Here is a 21,161-nt window from a genome sequence, read left to right as displayed (position 1 = left end):
TACCTCATACATAGAAAAAGCCTGACGTGGTCCTGTGGCTCAAATGGTAGAGCTCTAGCCTTGAGAAAGTCCGAAGACAGTGCTCAGGCACTGAGCTTAAGCCCAGGACTGGCAAAAAAATGCCACAAATAGGGCCAGGAGTCTGGCCTAATGGTAGAGTGCTTGCCTAGCATGCACAAAGCCCTGGCTTCAATTCCTCAGTACCACATACACAGAAAAAGCCAGATGCAGTAATGTGGCTCAAGTGGTAAAGCACTAATCTTGAGAACGCTCAAGGACAGTACCGAAGCCCTGATTTCAAGGCCCAGAATTGGCAAAAAACACCACAGACCAGGAACATGGCCTAGTGAGAGTGTTCACCTAGCATGCATGAAGCCCAGGATTGGATTCCCTGGAACCACATACATAGAACAAGCCAGAAGTGGTGCTGTGGCTTAAGTGGCAGAGTGCTAGACATGAGCAAAAAGTGTCCAACGACAGTGGCCCAGGCCCTGAATTCAAGCCCTAGGACTGGCAAAAAAAATACCACAAAAGGAGATAAGTGAAGATTGAAATGTTTATGTGAAATTCAGTTTCACCTAATAAATCATCCAAAGCAATGATTTTCCTAATAAGAGTGATTATAAACCAATATTATTTAATTACTAAATCATGATGACGTTCCTGCCTGGTAATGTGCCTAGCTGGAAATCATTATATCCATTGCCAATCTCTTTACAGACAAACATTTGACACCTGCATAAGCCTCCATTTCTGCTTCTTTTGCTCTTTGGGGGGCCCAGGACGCCAGTGCCACAGACATCACCTCACCCTGATCAGCTGTATCTTCTCAGCTTGGCAGGGCCAGAGAACCAAGACAGATAACAGTAGAATCTGATGCCTCTAGGAATGTTTGGCTGAGGAGATTAGATTAACAGTGTAAACTGCATTTTTGGAGATGTCAACTAGCCAGAGTGATAGATGGAATCCCAACAGGGTCAACTCCATATCTTATCTCTTAAAGCGGATGAATTGGATTAGCAAGGGTGGAAGTGAAACATTACTAAGTGGGAAGGGAATTCTTTTCCTCTTCCTCTTTTACTAGGCTTTTCTGATATTTGCTCACATTTCTGTTTCACAGCATTTTTCTCTTTTCAGTTACCACCCTTACATTTTGAAATCGTTTTCTTTTAAGTCAGCGTATTTGTGAAATTTACCCATTGGCATGGCAAGAAAACAATATTAATGAATGTGATAACCAGCAATATTGCCCTAGATGTCAAAAGTACATTGCTAGGAATGGAAATGGCTATAAAGATGCTTACAACAGTTATATTCATCTCTGAATACTTGAAATACCACTTAAAAATGAGTCACTGTGTGATGATATGGGAAAAACTCTTAAGAGATATTTAAGAGGAGGGATCTAAGTGGAGAAATTGTATCGAGTGCAGTATGTGGAGGATATTTTGTGTAATATGTGTATGAATAGATACATGTACATATATATATGTTACATGCAAATATATGTACAGATATATGTGCCTCTGGGTACAGATAGTCATATGGACATATGCATATACAGATATGCATATATTCATTCAATTCTGCTATAATACAGTGTATTCTGTTATATAAAAGATAATTTTTCTTGACATAATAAACTTGGAAAATGTGGGGGCCTAATTCCAATCTGACTTGTGCTTACACACAATTGTATCCGTAAAAATGCAGAACTCTGCACCCAGCTAAAATGAACGTCACAGGAATATTCAGAATGTTCCCTGAACCCATCCCAGTTTAACCAACTGTCTCAGCCTACCATGTGGGTGACAAAACACATTCACCATATCTGACATTAAAACCTTCCTCCCAATTTCACTCCATCCATCACTATACAATAATCCCCAAGAGGCAGCCCTACCAATTCCATAAAAAAATACTCAGGAGAAGAGGCATATTCCTATATCATTTGTATTTTCCTGAGTTACATGCATATTACACTGTTTAATTTGGCTCCCAGCCTTTGTTATGATGTGTAATGTATACATTTTTCTGTGTTGTGGCCCAGACCCATTTTTCTCAGGAGTACAATGGCTTTTGTTATGCAATTTTGTGTAGTGCCATGATGTCTATGAACACCTGTCATGGTATAGCAGAACTGGAGTGTAGACCTTCATATATGTCTGCAAACACACACACACACACACACACACACACACACACACACACACACACACACACCTGCTAACAGTTCTCAATTGTCATCATGACTAAGAATCATTTAGAGGACTCATTAAAGTACAGATTGCTAAGTATCATCCTCAGAGTTGTAGAGTCAGGATGTATGCAACTAGGCTGGGAATTTGCATCTCTAACAAGTTCCTAGGTGACAGTGGTATTGCTGGTTCAAGTACCATGCTGTGAGAACCACTTCTAAAGCACTGCATGAATATACTCTGGAGTTCATTACTGCATTGCTTATAATTGAGATCATGCTGTGGAGTGCTATGCAGCAAATGAAGAGAGAGGTCAGTTTGGAAATTCTAGGGTGGAAAATAATCCCTGAGACATGCATGTTAGTGAAGGAAAGCAAGGTATAGATATAAAAATGTTTTTTACTGGCTATAAATATTGTCTATGAATATATATATATACATATACAGCTACATACACACATGTATATGTGCATATATATATAATGTCTATTAAATGCATACCAAAGTGATTGTAGAGTTTTGAGGTGGTGCATGTACAAAAGGGATTTGGGTATACATGTAATTGTTTGTTTGTTTATTTGTTTTATCTGTCCTGGGGCTTGTACTCAGAACCTGGGAACTGTCTCTGAGCTCCCTTTGTTCAAGGCTAGCATTCTACCACTTGAACCACAGCACCACTTCCAGCTTTCTCTGTTTATGTAGTACTGAGGAATCAAATCCAGGGCTTCATGCATGCTAGGCAAGCACTCCACCACAAGCCACATTCCCAGTCCTATGTAATTTTTAAACATTTTGATTACCTAAAGGCCATCAACCTGTGTAATCAAATTTGAAAATGTTAAAAAAAGAAAGGTGCATATATTACAGCATCTTTTAAAAGCTATCTAAAATGCAACCAACTATGTTTACATAGTATTATTTTGCTCATGTATTTGTTCCCATTAGCAAATTCAATTACTATTTGAAGAAACAATATGAATTGTGTTTATTTAATGATAATGGCCAAAAGTCTAACAAAACTGTTGGCATCTATATGTTGTAATCCCTTCATTACTTTTTAGCAATGAATTCTCTTTTTCAAATTTGCACTTAGAAAAACAATTACTGCCTACTTCTGGTTTTCTACCTGGTCAATCTCTCATTTTTAATAGACTTTCTCATTATAGTTTTTAATCAGTGAATACTGTTGAATTTAATTAGAGTTGAACAAAATGCTGACTATAGAAGTCATGGAGTAGGCCCGGGAGTTTGGCCTAATGGTAAACTGCTTGCCTAGCATGCACAAAGAACCGGGTTCAATTCCTTGGTACCACATACATAGAAAAAAAGCCGGAAGTGGTGCTGAGGCTCAAGTGGCAGAGCTCTAGCCTTGAGAAGGCCCAAGGACAGTGCTCAGGCCCTGAGCTCAAGCCCAGAACTGGCAAAAAAAGAAGTCATGGAGTACTCTTATTTCTGTCATAATTGCCAAAGACCTGATCACATTTAGTTGAACTGTTTGACTTCTAGAGTCATTAAATCCTATCCTAACTGTAGCAACCGCTTTCCAGGAGAAGTTAAATGCTAAAGCATGCCTGGATTTAAATATTCGTTTTATTATAGGAAAAAATCACATTAATTAGACTCTTTAGTACAGAAAAGTAAAGAGAAGAAAACAAAGTGAATCTACTACCTCCAGTAGGGTTCTCTAAAAACCAAACTCAAGATTAGCAAATTGATATTGTATAGAAAGATACCCCAAAAGTAATGATCCATTCTGTCTCCTCTGCTCCCACCTCAACCTAGAATCTTTTAAACATAGCTTTCTTCAGATAGCATTCAAATGTCAATTTTAGCTAGGTGCCAGTAGCTCACACCTGTAATCCTAGCTACTCAGGAGGCTGAGCTCTGAGGCTCACAGTTCAATGCCAACTCAAGCACAAACACAGAAAGTCCCATGAGACTCATCTGCCTAAAAACAGGAAGTGGCACTGTGGCTCAGTAGGTAGAGTACTAGCCTTAAGCTGAAGAGCTCAGGGACAACACCCACGACCAAAAAAAAAGGCACCTTTACATTAGGGTTTTCCTCATTGCTATTTTTGTCAGTGATGAAGCTTGAAATCAGGGCCTAGGCCCTGCCTCTGAGCATTTTTTTTGGTGGGGGGGGGCATCCATCATGGGGTCTCTGGGTTCTTTTGCTCAAGGCTAGTACTCTACCACTTTGAACTACTTCCAGGTTTCTGGTAATTAACTGAAATTAAGAGTCTCACATGGACTTTCCTAGCTGGGCTGGCTTCTATCTGTGATCCTCAGATCCTGAGTATCTAGGATTATAGGACACCCAGCAGTACTTAGTGCTTTTACACTACCTAAGACTCTACCACAATCTATGATATTGTTCATTTTACTTACTTGGCATAAACAATCAGTCTTCCTGTAACTAGAATTGCAGATTCCATTTAAAAAGGCTATAGTTTCTTTCCTTTTTGTGCATGCCAGTCTTGGGGCTTTTGTGCTTAAGGCTAGCACTCTACCACTTGAGCCACTTCTGGCTTTTTGATGACTGACCAGGTGCCTGGCTAGCACATCATTCTTAAATTCTATCTCTTGATTCTTTTGGAAAAATTAGCATTATTCAATTTCTTCAGTTAAGATTCCTTCAGAGCCTCCAACATAGATGGCAGAACCAGAAGAAAGATACCTAAACAGGCATTACCTTGAGAATGTATGGACCGATGTATACACTCAGCTATGTTTCCATGTTTGGTGTAGTTTCTTCTGCAGCAAACCTAAACCTGGACTTCTCTCAAGTATTGAGTATGTTTCTGCCTCTTTGGTTTCAGTATGAATATTGGTGGTAACATTTTTGCTGAGGACTAAATCATTACATTCTATTACATTATTGGGTCTACAAAATAACAGGCTATTTGTTCTTTTTTACAGACTTATGATGTATTGATGTGGCTTCATTCTAGTACATGCTATGATCATTATTTTGAAAAGTCTTAGGTGCTATGTTTATATTACTGGGAAAATCCATGTATAAGTTCATATTTCAGGGTTATTATGGTTATATCATCCTAGCAACATGATTGTAATTCTTGGCAGTTCCTGCCTGTCTACATATTTTACATATCTTTTCACGTTTTATTTTATGTGTCCTGCAAAATAGTTTTTAGTCTACTAAGTAAATGTATTTAATAATCCTAAATTTAGTATACTTAAATCCCATCATAAAGACTATTGGAAACAGTTGGGATTGGTTGTGGTGATGCCATTTCTGTACACACCACAGGCCACTACAGATACTGAGTTCTTATGATGCTCCAATAAGCATCAGCAAGGTTTGAATACATGAACATCTTCAAGTACCTACTATAGAGTGAAAGGAAACGTCTATCACTAGACAATCCTATTTTTCAAGAACAAAACAATAATGTTAACCAATGTCACGCTCTCTAAAGTGTACTTATTTATATTGAAATACGTTGGAATCTAGGCTCACACCTGTAAACCTAGCTACTCAGAAGTCTAAACCACAATCTAAGGATTGTTGTTGGAAGCCAGCTCAGGCAGGATACTCTGTGAGACTCTGATCTCCTATTAACCATCAGAAAACTGGAAGTGGAGCTGTAGCTCAAAGTGGAAGAAGACTTAGCCTTAAGCAAAAAAAAAAGGTTAAGGGCCCTGCTTTCAAATCCCACTGTGGAAGGAAGGAAGGAAGGGAAGGAGGGAGGGAGGGAGGGAGAGAGAAATTGAGAGAAATTAAGAACGAAAGAGAAAAGAAAGAAAGAGAGAGAGAAATAGAAAGAGAGGGGAGAGGGAAGGAGGGAGGGAGGAATGGAGGGAGGGAAGGAAGGAAGGAAGGAAGGAAGGAAGGAAGGAAGGAAGGAGAGAGAGAGAGAGAGAGAGAGAGAGAGAGAGAGAGAGAGAGAAAGAAAGAAAGAAAGAAAGAAAGAAAGAAAGAAAGAAAGAAAGAAAGAAAGAAAGAAAGAAAGAAAGAAAGGGAAGCTCAAAATTCAGTAAAGACATACTAGAAAAGTATGGGGGTCTGGGCAAAGGAATTACATCTCCATATGCCTACAGTAATTGGTAGAAGACATAGTTCATCATATCAGTTGGGCTGTGCAGTAGATAAGATGTGGTCTGCAGACCAGTAACCTCAATATCACCTGGACATTAGCTAGAACTGAAAAGGATTGGGACCTTCATCAAATCTACTGAATCAGGAATACTAAGAGTAGACTCCAGAGTTTTTAACCATCCCTCTAGGTTCTTCTGCTGCATGCTAAAGTTAACATCCACTAGTTAACACGAAATAACTATTGTCAACTCCAACTGCACATTATAATCCCTAATCTTCTTCCTAGAAAAGACACCCATACTCTATCCTCTATCCCAAATCTATTAAGTAACAGTCTTCAGAATAGAGTCCTCAGTGTAACTATTTTTAAAAGCCCTGAAGGTGGTTCAAATATTAAAATAAGGAACTGTTTATGTTCCTGTCACCTCAACCATAACTCAGCCCTACTGTTTATTCTAATTTCTTCACCTCTCACTACTGTTAGCATAAGATACATTTTGTTTTCTTGAATTTTTCCAGACTGTACTTGCAAAAATTAAACATTATAGGGCTTATAGATTATGACTGCAATAAAGGACAAAAATAGCTTTAATCACAAGTGCCTTGAAAATTCCAGGACAATAATTGCTAAGAGGGAATGAGTGTTAACATCTTATTCAGGATTAGTTCTTGTAATCAGATAAGCTAGACAGCATGCTTCTAGAATCAGAGTGGGTTACATCCTTTGGGACATGAAAATTGCTGCAATTACAAAGCACTTTTGGTTATTTTTTTTCTTGTTGTAAAAGGATTTCGTTACCACCATTGCAAAGATTAATAGTGGCCTTTTTTTCCAAGTTGGCATCTTACAGTTGTTTGGTGAATGCCAACCTTTCCCTTTCCAGAAAGTATTGCGTTCGAACAGCTGTGACTCCTGTCAAGGGATTCAGCAAGATGCCTTAGCCATCTGCTGGCTTCCTGCAGGTTAACCTCCTGCTACCACATCTATCAACCTAGAGCAGACAAACAGAAAGCAGCTTCTAAAATCTGCCGTCCATCTTGAAGCCTTCTTTACTTCTATTCTTTCTCTTCCATAATTATCTTAAAGCTAATAAAGAGAATCCACACACATTTAGAAAAGTGGACAATTGTCCCTACTTGCCCAAAACTGACTGAAGCAAATCCTGAGATAGGAGATTGTCAGTGCTAAAAAGGAAATGTTCCCAGGCAACACAGACAAAATGAGCAACCCCATAACTTGACCCAACTGAGTTGGACCTCTTTTTACATTTGCTGCCATGTTCAGAGTTCAATGATTCCCAAATTTGACATCCTGCTGAGAAGCTTGGTGGTCAAATTTTATTAAATTTGCTGAGTCCAAGCCCTAAAGTTTCTGATTCAGTGGATGGGGTCAGATAATGTTCACTCATCACAAGTAGGGGTCCATGTGGCCAGTCTAGGTGCCATATTTTGAGAATAGCCACTATGATTGAGGATTTTACAGGAAAATAAAAACAATAATAATTCCCTCTTACTACAAAGCTCTAACAGGCCCTTTCATATGGATTTAGGTATTTGAAAATAACATTAGCAACAGCAATATTCAGTTCAGACCTTGGAACACATGAGGTGATTAACAAATGCTTATTTGGATGTGCTAAGCCATTTCTGGATAAGAAATAATGATCTCAAAACTTAATATGCTACTATCATTTCTGTTCTGTCGATTATATGGACAGATGGAAGAAAAGAAGAAGGAAAAATATCCTTAAATGGGTATATCATCATTCAATGTAGCAACTTTTCCACTTGTAGGAATTTACCCTAAACAGTCTCAGAATTAGACCAAGATCAAGACAGCCAGAAAATTTGTGTGAACTTTTGAACCTCAGAGGGTGTTTTCTCCTTTCTACAACAGTGAAACATCTTAAATGTCCATTGGGAAAATTTTTAATAAATTGCAGTGCTTTTATTTAAGACAATACATTCATGACTTCAAAGAGTCTGTAATAAGTGGGGAAAATATTCATGTTACCAAGTTCAGGACAGAATTGTTGGGCAAGTCCAGGTTCCGTTTAAATTTAAATATATTTATAGTAAATATAAGTTGGAGCAGTAGTCAACAAAATTATGAGCTATCACTATTTTTCAATGATGATAGTCACTTATTAATTTTTATTTTACCTGAATTTTCTAAATGTTTATAAGAAATGCATATTATTTTTGAACTAAGGCCAAAACAATGGATTTCTTAATGGAAGACAAGTATATCAAGGTAAATTAGTGGGATCACTCCCTAACTTCCTGTTTCCCATTGCTATGGCTCTTTGCCAGTCTCGCTTGGGCTCTTATCCAAGTAATTCCCAGAGAGCATCCCACTCACACTCACACTCACACCTTGTCTCCTTGTCTCTTGGATCAGATCCTGATAATCATTCTGTGCTTCCTATCACCAGCCCTGCAGTCAATCTGTTGGCTCTTCTGGGTGAGAAACAACATTCACACATGCCTTACAAGCAGCAAATCCGACCCTTATGGGCATCAGTCCTGGGCTTCCCCTCTCATGGGAATCCCATAATACTGCAGGGTTTCACAGTTGACAACACCTTTATTTTCCCATGACACTATTCAGAACACTGTTACTTAGCTGCCTCTTTAGTCAACCTTCAGAGTCTGTGGGAAGGGGTTGTCTTTAGTAGGATCCCCAGATTTCTCAGCTACACCAGGAAGAGAATATCTTAAAATACATGATAACAAGTGATCTAGGATTTTGCTAGATACAGAAAACTCTTCAAAGTTGGTTGATGATGTAACTTCAGCTCTCTTAGCAAATTTTCTTAATCTCATTGCAAATATTTTGCAGTAAATCTTTTCTGAAAAACCTTCCACTCCCTTCTACCCTAAATGTCTAAGAGTACCAGCTTAGCCAAAGGGTACGCAGGGAGGAGCTTTCTTGGAGGATACAATAATGAACCATTCCGTGCACAGACTCATCAAGACCTGGACACCATCCAACACCCTGATCCTCGCCTGCCTCTAGACTGTTTCCACCTCCTACAATACCTTCCTTCCATATCTGAAGCAATCCCCTCACCAGTGAAATGTGTGAGAGCATGACATGAACATTCTAGCATACTTCTATCATGATTCTATCTTGCTTTCAGTTTTCCCATTGGTAAAAAATGTGAGACTCTTATAAGAAGATTGCATTGTTAAACACTGGGTAAGAAATGTGAGAATCACAATTATTGCATGCAAGCAATAAACTGGGTTACACTCTCAGCTCTATAATGTATTATTCTTTAGTCTTTGTCAAGTTAGTCACCACTCTGACCTTTTTTTGCCTTCTGTAAGATGGGCTACAATGCAAAGCTTCCAGAATGATTGTGAAGATTCGGGAAAAGTGACATTCAAGTACTTGGAACATTAATGGCTTCCCAATGAAGAGCACTTGTACAGAACAATAGTAATGTCATTTTCATAGAAGTATTTCAAATTAGGAATGGAAAAGGTTGAAAATGACTGTCTTATCACCACAGTCATTCCTGAACCATGCTGTGCTTGCTCTGTTGTCTAGAATCAGTTACTAGTGTTACCTGAGTGTCCCAGCTTTTCTTCTTTTTTCATATATTTTTATTGTAATTAATAGAAGGGTTACATTATCTTCACCAGATAGAAGGCGCATTACTTCACAAACATTGATACCCTTTCTTACGTCTTGGTCCCCATTTCCTTCCATCCACCCCGCCCCTCATCTTGTTTTCCCCCTTCCCTATCCTATTTCAAATCCCAACTTTTCTTCTTCCCCAAAACTATTTCTTTTCCCTTCCAAAGCCTGCTCAAAACTTTACTTTCATTGAGAATTCAATCTTGACTCCTTGAATCTGGGGTTTAATTAACCCCAGATAGTGGCTCCCAGAACACACTGTACTCAGTATCAGCCCTGTAAATGACCGGATAACAAGTCTCTCTCTCAGCTCCTCAAAAACAATACTTAGTAATAGCTAAAAGTTACTGAGTACCTACTATAAACCAAACTCTTTTCTAAGTATTTTATGTAAATTATCTCATTTCATCTTCACAGCTGTCCTAAAGAATAATCAGTGCTAACATTTCCATTTTAAAGGTAATTAAAATGAGGCTTCCAGACTTGCCTGAAGTCATGAGTTATTTACAGTCACACCATGATTTTAAAAATAAAATGGTGACAGTTCAGCACTCACATGCGTAACTAGTACATCATGCCATGTTAGGTAGCATAGCTCCAAACTCAGTACCTGGCATGTTATAATATTTGTATTAGCCACCTTTGACTGTATAACAAATCATCTTTAAATCTAGTCACATAGCCTGGTACTGTGGTTTTACAACTATAATTCCAGCTACTCAGGAGTCTGAGATCTGAAAGTCACACCTCTAAGCTAGCCCAAGCAGGTAAGTCTATGTGACTCTTATCCAATAAACTGCTGAGAAAAATCCAGGAGAGGAGCTTTGGCTCAGGTGGTATAGAACTAGCATTGAATGAAAAAAGTACAGGGACAGTGCCCAGGCCCTGGTTTCAAGCCTCAGGACTGACCAAAACATATCTGGTTGCATATAACAGTAAACATTTAGTATCTCATATCTTTCGGTTAGGAATTTGTGAAGAGCTCATTTGAGTGGTTCTGTCCCAGGATTTCCAAGGAGGTTATAGTCAAGATGTTCACCTGGAAAAAGATGATTGGGAGGGGGTGGGAGGAGTGAAATGGAGACAAAATCATGAGAAGGGATATCAATGTGCGAGAAGTAATGTACCTACTACCTGATGAATGTAACTGTACTCTATACATTATCCCAACAATTAAAGAAATAAAAATAAATCTGGGCCACAGGCATTTGATGGCTTGGTTTAATTAGAGGATCTGTTTCCCAGATGACACACTTGTATGGGCAGGGTATCTTATTTGTCTCACACTTGGGTCTTTATACTAGCTGCTTAAATGCCCTAATGATGTCATAGTTGCTCAGCGATCAATCAAGATAGAAGCCACATTATCTTTTTATGACCTAACTGCACAAGTTACAGTTTATCACTTCTACATTGCCCCAGTGATTACAGAAATAAACTTGAAATTGTATGGGAAAGTGATTTCTATAGGAGGAAGCAAAAATTATTGAGATCTCTTCAAATTTAATTGACTAAATAGGAAAATTGTTAAGAATGACTCTGAGTTTCAGGATATCTAAGGAGTGACTTAAATTCCCAACTACCTCCAAAGTTATGAAGAGTATCCATAAATTCCAGATATAAGCTTTGTTTCCCCATGTCTCCATATGGAGTACCATCTAGATTCAAGGATTTAATTTCATTAAATTCCAGTAGAGGCCACAGGTGAGTATTTGTTAATTCAGCTTCCAATTTATAGTTTGAGGCAGTGCCAACAAAGTATGAGATACTTTCTCAGTTATAAAGTTATTTCCTTAACAGTAAGATAAATCTATGTTTGATTTCTGGATTCATTCTGTAGTTTGATGACCATATAAGCCCAGTCTCTGGGCAAAGGCTTATCCGCTTTAGCATAATATCTATAATAAAACTAAAGCGACTAAATCTTTTGTTTATAATGGGAGACATAATAAAAAAACATTGGATTTAGCCCTTATGTCATGTTTGATTTTAAGCCACGATTTTTTATCTGATTAAAGTAATTCTTTAATATGATTTAAGATGTATGAAGACAAAAACTAAATACTGAAATAAGGTACTTCACAAATATACAGTGATGCTGAATACATGGGCCAAATTTTATTCCCATGCACATCACCAGAAATGAAAATAAGAGTATGAGCTATTCGGTCTTCCCATCACTACCACAATCTGATTTGATTTTTTTAATGGAGCCGAGTTGGAGTACATCCTAACAGATCCTATGAGCCCATCCTCTCACAGAGAGACTGTATTTCAGAGATTGGCAAACTATAGCCCATGGGCCATTCTAGCCTGTTGCCTGTCTTCTAAAAGAAGTTTTACAAAGCACAGCCATGCTTGTTTATTTATAAATGGACTCATGCTGCAATGAAAAGATTGAGAAGTAACAACTGAAACAACTGAATGGCTAACAAGACTGAAAATATTTTCCTATCTAGTAATTTGGAGAAAAGTGTTTGCCAATTCTTGGTCTACAGCTCTAAAGATCTAGTCTGGGGAAACCTATAATAACCTCAAAATGTCTAAGAATACTACTGCTTGGTTTTTAGGGAAAAAGGGAAATGAGGTGTTGATACTTGGATTGATGTATGACATGCAGAAGCAGCACAGATTTTTGAGTGTGTGTGTGTGTAATGTTAGATTGGACCTCACATATGCTAGTCAAAGGGCTCTATCATTAAACTACCACCTCCGCCCAAAGTAAAACTCATTATCACCTGTGAAACTACTTCCAAGAGTCTATTTTCCATACTGCACCATGTCAATATCCCCAGTATAGTAGCCATTATTTTTAATTGTTCTAACACAGATTTTTGAGCCTGCTTCTGAATTTTATATGAATGGAAAAGAACAGCGCCCATCTACGGTTGTTCCTGGTTTCATTTTTTCAATATAAAGCCAGTAACATTCATACATATTGCAGATTCTTCTTCATTGATACATAATATTCAATTGAATGGCTATAGCACAGTGTGTATTCATTCCGTTGATGACCATAAGTTTTTTTTCCACATCTTTGCTATTATGGATAACAATGCTAGGACTATCCTTGTACAAGTCTTTGAATGTGCTTAATGACTATCCAGAATGGAATTTCTGTATAATAGGAATTATTAGTGCATACATTTCTAAATTATTTGTACTTTTTAGACATATGGACATGTTGCTTTAATTTATAAAAGTCTTTCAACAGTGCATGTTCAAAATCACCTCCTCCCACATCAAATCTTCAGGCATTTCTCCTATAATTCACTGGATATCTCAAGAATTGCTGATGTCCTAGTTCTAAAACTATGAGCCCTGGACGGGGAGCATTACATAAATGATACCATTACCTACCTAGCAAGTATGAGGTCCTGAACCAAAAGTGCTGTACTAGAAGGAGAGGAAGAGGAAGAGCAAGAGGAAGAGGAAGATAAAAACACAAGCCTTCAGTTTGACAATGTATTTGTACTTTACAAATTCATCCCATTAAATTCTCCTTTCCCCCCTCAAAAATATGGGCTAGGAAACATCAACATGTAGCAGATAGGACTATGAAGGCCTGAAGGGATACATTTCTCCACTGGGGTCATATAATTAGATACATGGCACTCAATGTCTCTGTTTGGGATTCGTACTTTGTCCTTAGCAAACCTAGAAGACTCATTTTTTTGCAGTTACCACAAAGTTAGGGAAGCACACACTTAAGCACTGACAAATTCAGCTGCTTGTTTTCTTCTTTACCTTAGAAAATTAAACTCTGCGACAGCTACTAAGGGCAACTCATCACATAGCAAGTTAATGTCATGGACTCCCACCTGTACGCTTTGTCTAAAGACATGAGTACTCAGCTTGACAAGGAGAGAAAGAAGCTTCCATCTACTTGCATAACCTGAACGTTGTAAGGATTGCAAGTCCCAGGATTTCCCATAAGACATCTTTGAGAAAAAAAAAAACAACAACAAAAAAACCCCTAACCATCCTATAGGTTTTTCTATTTTCAACTCAAGTCTCTACTGCATAGAGAAGCAGACTTAAGTGGCATAAATCAGAAAATGATAATGAGAGCAGAATGAAATTCTCATCAATCATGTTACTAAGTATAGTTACATCATAGATGTGGAACCCAATTAAACAGATGGCCACATGCTGTCAGAACTAGCCCCTAATCAATAAAGATGTTCATTTAAGAAAATCACCTCAATTTTTCACTTCTTCAGTGAAGCAAAAAGATGGCAGTTGGGAGGGGGTCAGAGGGAGTCCCAGGAAATCCAGTGGGGATATGAGTATGAAGCAACTCCACCTGTCTTAATTTGTAGTCCGGAAAATCAGAACGGAAAGTCACCCAAAGGATTCCTTGTCATCTTGCCTGGCAATGTAATTTACAATGAGAGCAAGCACTGGTCATTAGGAAAATAGAAACAGCTTGAATCTCTTAATTAAAATACTGCTTCAAATTGTTCATTTTAAAACCCCTCTGCCCATGAGCTTTCTTAGAACCCATTGGGATACCCTGAAATTGCTTCTTCCTCGGTAAACTCTGATAGGAGCAGCTCTTGCCAAGAAAGAAAAAAGCAGACCAGCAGGGAACCCTGGAGACAGAACTATTTGTATATACTTCTTAGGGCCAGTGGAGAGCAAGCCTTAGGGACATTTGAAAGGAAGTGTGCAAGTAAGTGTGCAACACTGTGAAGAGACTCTCATATCCTTTCTAGACAAGAGCTAAACTATTACACTCACTCAGCAAGAAACAATTCAGTCTACTAATGGCAAAAATTGATGAAAATGAGAAACAGAAATACTGCCTGAATTTGGAAAGCCCATTTTGAAAAGCACTTAGTCAAGTTAAGTGTTTGCATATCGTACTGGTGAGAAATTCCCATCAGATGTGAATACTCCTGACTTGTATCAGGAGACAATAGGACAGTATGAGAATATTCGAGCAGCACTCTTCATAAAAACAAAAACCTGGAAAGTTAGAGGATGGGTATATCTCCCAACATCTGGAACACATAAATAGTCTGACAGTGTACTCAGGCAAAGGAATACTAAACAGTAATGAAAATGACAAAAAAAAAGAATACTGCCACATGCTAACCATATGAATCCCTAAAATTGTGTTGAGTGACATTGAAACATGCCTTGTTAGAGAAGCATTAGAGTTTAAGGGGAGAGAGCAAATGAAGGATGAATAAAGTTAGTGCGTGTGTGGGGCTGTGTGTGGGGGTGTGGGGGGGTGTGTATGTGTGTAAAACTAGGAGGGGATGGGCGAGATAGGGAGAGATTGATGATGAAAGAGGGGACATTGATCAAGATATACTGTTAACATATAATGACATGTTGAATTAAAATCCCTTTTTACAACTATTTAAATATAATAAAAATTCATTAAAATATGTTGGTTGAAAAAAATGAGTTCCTTAAGATTACATACAGAGGCAAAGGACATAGCTAGCAAGTTAAATAGAAAGCCCACAGAGTGGGAGAAGATCTTCACTAAACATACAACAGACAAAGGCCTCATATCTAAAATATATCAACAGCTCAAAAAATTGAATCACTCCAAAACACATCATCAAAGAAAGAATCATCCCATTAAAAGATGGGCCCAAGACTTAGAGACTTCTCTGAAGAAGTAATAATAATGGCCTATACTACATGAAGATATGCTCCACATCTCTGGCCATAAAAGAAATGCAAATCAAAACAACTACAGATAGAATGGCCATGATCAAGAAATCCAATAACAACAGATGCTGGCCGGGATGTAGCCAGGAGGGATCATAACTACACTGTTGGTGGGAGTGCAAACTCATTCAACCACTATGGAAAGCAGTATGCCAGTTCCTCAAAAGACTAAACATAGAGCTCCCCTATGACCCAGCAATTCCACTACTAGGCATTTACCCAATCATCCAGAAACAAGGACATACTAAAGCCACTAGCACAATGATGTTCATTGCAGCACTATTTACCATAGCAAAGATAAGCAACCAACCCAGATGCCCCTCAGTAGATGATTGGATCATGAAAATATTGTATTTTATACACAATGGAATTCTATGCTGCTGTCAGAAAGAATGATATCACCCCATTTGTAGGGAAATGGAAAGACTTAGAAAAAAATCATATTAAGTGAAGTAAGCGAGACCCAAAGGAACATAGAAGCAATGGTTTCCCTCATTTATAATAATTAGTACAAACCTTAGAGTCTCCTAGCAGAGGATTACAATAGCTCAGACCCTGGATATATAAGGCCATATAGGATGAGGCTAAATGAAAGGACCTCCAAGACATGGAAACAATAGCTTGGTTATGAGTGACTGTTGTTCTTAATGTACTATTTTTTTTCTCTTCTCTTGTGTTACCCTTTGGTTAGTCTCATATTGTTACAGTATCTGACTTTGTTTCCTGATATATTATATATATGTATATATGTATATATGTTTGTTTATTTGAAAAAGGAGGAGGAAGAATGAGGGGAGGAGATGGGGGAGGGAAATGGGAACAAAAACATGAGAAGGGGTATCAATGTGTCAAAAATAATGCACCTCCTATCTGGCAAATATAACTGTAACCCCTCTATACATTAAAACAAAATTAACAAAAAAAGAAAAAAAAGATTACCTACAGAGTCAAGTATTAATGGATCATCCCTCTAATCCTAGCTATTCAGGAGGCTAAGATGTGAGAATTGTGGTTCAGACTAGACAGGAAAGTTTATGACACTTATCTCCAATTAACTACCAAAAAGCTGAAAGCAGAGTTTTTGTTCAAGTCGTGGAGCAAGAGGAAAGCCTTTAGTTCAAGCCCCAATACTCACATACCCACACACAGATATTATATACAATAGTACACCATTTAAAAAATAAGTAATGTATTATTTATAGTTACTGATAAAATTGTTAAATACTTAATTTTTAAGAATTAAACACAAAGCTGGGCACCAGTGGCTCACGCCTGTAACCCTAGCTACTCAGGAGGTTGAGATCTGAGAGTCGCTGTTCAAAGCCAGCCTGGAGAGAAAAGTCCCCTTAAGACTTTTTTCTTTCTTTTTTCTTTTTTTTATTCTTTTCTTTTTTTGCCAGTCCCAGGCATTGATCTCAGGGTATGAGTGTCCCACAGTGTGTTTTGCTCAAGGCTAGCAGTGTACCCCTTGAACCACAGCACCACGTCTGGGTTTTTTGCTTGTTTGTTTGTTATAGGTGGTACTGAGGAATCCAATTCAGGGCCTCAGCACTCTACTATTAACCTACCCCCCTCCCCAGTGAGACTCTTTTCTTCAATTAACCCCTCAAAAACTGGTAGTAGTATCCTTAGGCACAAAGAGGCCCAGGGACATCACCCACGCCTAGAGTTCAAGCCCCACAACTGTCAAAAAAGAAGTTTAAACACAAGCTACCCACCAGTGGCTTAGGTCTGTAATCCTAGCTAATGAGGAGGCTGAGATTTCAGGATCATGGTTCAATGCCAAGCCAAGCAGAAAAGTCCATGAGACACTTATCTTCAATTAACCACTAAAAAGGCAAAAGTGGAGCTATGGCTCCAGTATGGCACAAGTGGTATAGTGCTATCCTTGAGCACAAAAGCTTGCAGACAATACTCCGGCCCTATTCAAGTACCCATACCAGCACAAAAATAATACATAAATAAATACAAATTTTAAAATCCAGCAATGTGGTTACTTCTGAGATGAAGAAGAAATTGGATTGGGGAGATGTAATGATACTTGGTGATTTTCTTCTTGATTTTCAACAAGTGAGAGCTATCTAGCCTCATATTCATTTTGTGCTTTCTTATATACTTTATAACCTACCGCATGCCAGCATATTATACCAATTTATACGTGTACCAAAACTACATAATAATATTCATAATAATACTTTTTCCAGTCCTGTGGTTTGAACTCAGGGCCTGAACACTGTCCTTGGGCTTTCGTAAGGCTAGAGCTCTACCACTTAAACCACAGCATCACTTCCAGCTTTTTCTATGTATGTGGTACCAAGGAATCTAATCTGGGTCTTCATACATGCTAGGCAAGCACTCTACCACTAGGCCAAATTCCCAGCTCCTATTTTCTTTTCAAATGACTAAACTAAGCAACATTCTATCACCCAGTAGAATATTCCAAGTGTTTATTCTAATGTATTTAAATAAATAGCATAAATTTTCATTATAATTAATACCTCAAATAACATAAGTTCCCAAGTAACATATGCAGCTTACTTCTCAACTTGGAGCTCAGGTCCTTAAGAAAGCAACAGCATTTTCATGGTAATGAATATTTATCTAGTGAGGAGTGACATTCAAAATATTTAACAACTTATTTGGTTATAGTCTTAATGGAGAAATTAAAAATTAGCACCATCTGCTTGTTTTCCTTCTGTTCTTAGCTCTCACAGACCAGTCTAGCCAAGATTTCCATTTCCAATAGTGGCCATACGAGGGTGAGTTTAGGAGTGAACAGGTACAACTACCCAGCTGATCTCTCTCACTAGGGAGTCCTGTCTGGACAAGAGCCAGCTTGGAGAGCCTCTGGCTAGCTAGCTGATTGGCCAGAGGGTATGTAGGATGCCTCACAACAAATTGTGTTTGAAGTAAAGATAGAAGGCAATAGGAATGGGCCATAGATGCAGAGCATTTAGGGAATTTTCCAAGGATAAATGGCCTGGAACAGGGCATACTCTGAAATAGGAAGCAAGCCAGCATGGTGAGAAAGAAGGATGGAAGAATAGGAGGAGGAGCTGGGTGCCAGTGGCTCAGGCCTGTAATCCTAGCTAATTAGGAGGCTGAGATCTGAGCATTGCTGTTTGAAGCCAGCCTGGACAAGAAAGTTCATGGAACTCAAATCTTCAATTAACTACCAAAAAGCTGGAAGTGGAGATGAGTAAACAAGTTCAGGGACAGAGCCTAGGCCCTAAGTTCAAACTCAGGAGTGGCACAATATATATATATATATATATATATATATATTACATATATATTAGACTAAAATACTAGTAAGATGAAAGGAATAAGAAAAATTGAGCCTATGGATAGGGAGACAAACTACTTTCATTAATACACCCAGTAAGTTTGGGGGAGGGAAGAGAGATAAGGAATGACATATTCTTCCTCACAAAAATGAAAGAATTCCTTCCATTTGGTTGGTGGCAGATTAACAAGCTATGAAGCTGGTACTCACGGATCTGGTTAGTGGATGCACTGTAGAAGGCATTGACAGTTGTCGGATTTGTAAACCACCTACAGGACAAGAAACAAATGCCATAGGGTGATCACCAGTATCTAGGCAGGTGGAGAGAAAAGGCGAACACAAAGTGATTGGACCTAGTAGCCACCAATACAATAGTATATTGACATGAAGAGAAATTATTGCTTCCATTAGAGCTCTGGCTGTGTTCATTGAACAATTTTATTCTAAATTAAACATGTTTAGCCATTTTGTTGTTAATAACTTTACAAAACAATTCAGCGTATGAGCTTCTGGAAAAGTTTTAGTGAGAAATTCTACATAGGAGCAGCTACAAATTGTTTTCCAAATTGTTCGATGAATCAGTAGAACAATTACCCAATTATGCCTGTGTCACCCCTAATGTACCTGTTAGGATGATGCAGATTGATGATAATCCAGAGACTTGTTTAAAGTGAAATTAATAAAGTACAACCATCCTACCCAAAGAGTCTGCCTGCTCTAGGACAAAGTTTATTAATGTAAGTGTCACAAAAGAAAGCATTAATTGTCTCAGCAAGGTGAAGCAGCTCAGTCCTGTAATCATAGCCACTCAGGAGTCAGAGGTTGGGAGAATTACAGTTGGAGGCTTCCCCAGGAGAAAAAGTTCATAAAAATCCTATCTTACTCAATAGCTGGATTTGGTTCTGCTACTCTGTCATCCAACTGCAGGGAGCTGAGATCAAGAGAATCAAGGTTCCAGCTCAGCCCAAGCAAAACAATAGTTCATGAGACACCCGTCTCAACAGAGAAAGATAGGTGTGGTGGTACACACCTGTCATCCCAGCTATGCAGGAAGTGTGACTACCAGCCAAGGCAGGGGAGGTATAAACATAAGAAAAATAAAGCAAAAAGGGCCAAAGTCCACAGCTCTAGTAGCAGAGTATCTGCTTCACAAGTGCAAGGCCTTGAGTTCAAACCTCAGTACCACCAAAATAAACATATACAAGACTAGGAGCAGAATGGATTAGTAGAGCACATGCTTAGCATTCAGGAAGCTCTGGTTTCTATCCTCATCATGATTAATAAACAAACCTTGTATAAATGTCTTTTCAAAACAATCATTTTATTTATTTATGTGTAATAACTATGTACAATTCATTCATTGATTTATATTCACCTAATATGAAACTATCAGGGACCCCCAGCATTGATTGTTATTGGAGTACTCATACCTTCTCCCTAGATATACACCATGTCTATGAACATGCCATCTTATTATTAGGATATTAATCACTTTCCCTGTCCTAGTTTTTCCTCATAACCACTATAGGAATTGTTAGTCCATTTCACAGATTAGAATAATGAGGCTTAAAAGCACCATACATTGTACAAGGTCAGGTCTGGTCTGTCTCACTTCATGACAGTTCCATTAAACATTAAATTGCATTATACTGGAGATACTCCTGGAAATTAAGAAAGATTTCTACTTTCCTCTTGTCAAAACCAAATCTATAACTATTTTAATAATTTATATTATTGTCATTGTATACTATCATAATATTATTATATATTTGTCTGGCATGAGGCTTGAACTCAGGGCCTGGGCACTGTCCATGAACTCTTTTGATCAAGGCTAGCACTCTACCACTTTGAACCGCAGCTCTACTTCCAGTTTCTAGTGGTTATTTGGTGATAAGAATCTCTCATCTCTTTGCTGTCCCTTGGGTATCTCATATTGTTACAGTATCTCACTTTGTTATCTGATATATTGGATATATTTGTATTTGGTTATTTGAAATTGGATAGGGAAGGGGGGAAACAAGATGAGGGGTGGGGGTGGGGGAGGGAAATGGGGACCAAGACATGAGAAAGGGTATCAATGTATGTGAATTAATGCAGCTGCTATCTGGCAAATATAATGTAACCCTTCAATTAATTACAATAAAAATATATGAAAAAAAGAACCTCATGAACTTTTTCCTGCATGGGTTGGTTTTGAACCATGACCCTCAACTCTCTGCTTCCTGAGTAGCTAGGATTACAGATATGAGCCACTAATGCTCAGCTACCTAAAACTATTTC

At 38.2% G+C, this 21,161-nt stretch overlaps 1 protein-coding gene across 1 annotated transcript in view; it reads right to left on the bottom strand.

Annotated features, from left to right (window-relative positions):
* Positions 1-21,161, bottom strand: part of Phex (phosphate regulating endopeptidase X-linked) — a 207,322-nt gene that overhangs the window by 28,792 nt on the left and 157,369 nt on the right. Inside the window, exon 15 of the mRNA XM_090326178.1 lies at positions 19,092-19,150. Coding sequence (XP_090182304.1) covers positions 19,092-19,150 — 59 coding nt within the window. The remainder of the gene's footprint in view (positions 1-19,091; positions 19,151-21,161) is intronic.

The sequence above is a fragment of the Megascapheus bottae genome, chromosome X (assembly GCF_031878675.1).
Source record: "Megascapheus bottae isolate mThoBot1 chromosome X, mThoBot2.hap1, whole genome shotgun sequence".
NCBI classification, from domain to species: domain Eukaryota; kingdom Metazoa; phylum Chordata; class Mammalia; order Rodentia; family Geomyidae; genus Megascapheus; species Megascapheus bottae.
The sequence above is the reverse complement of the archived record's forward strand: the minus strand, read 5'-3'. Positions and strand labels throughout refer to the sequence as shown.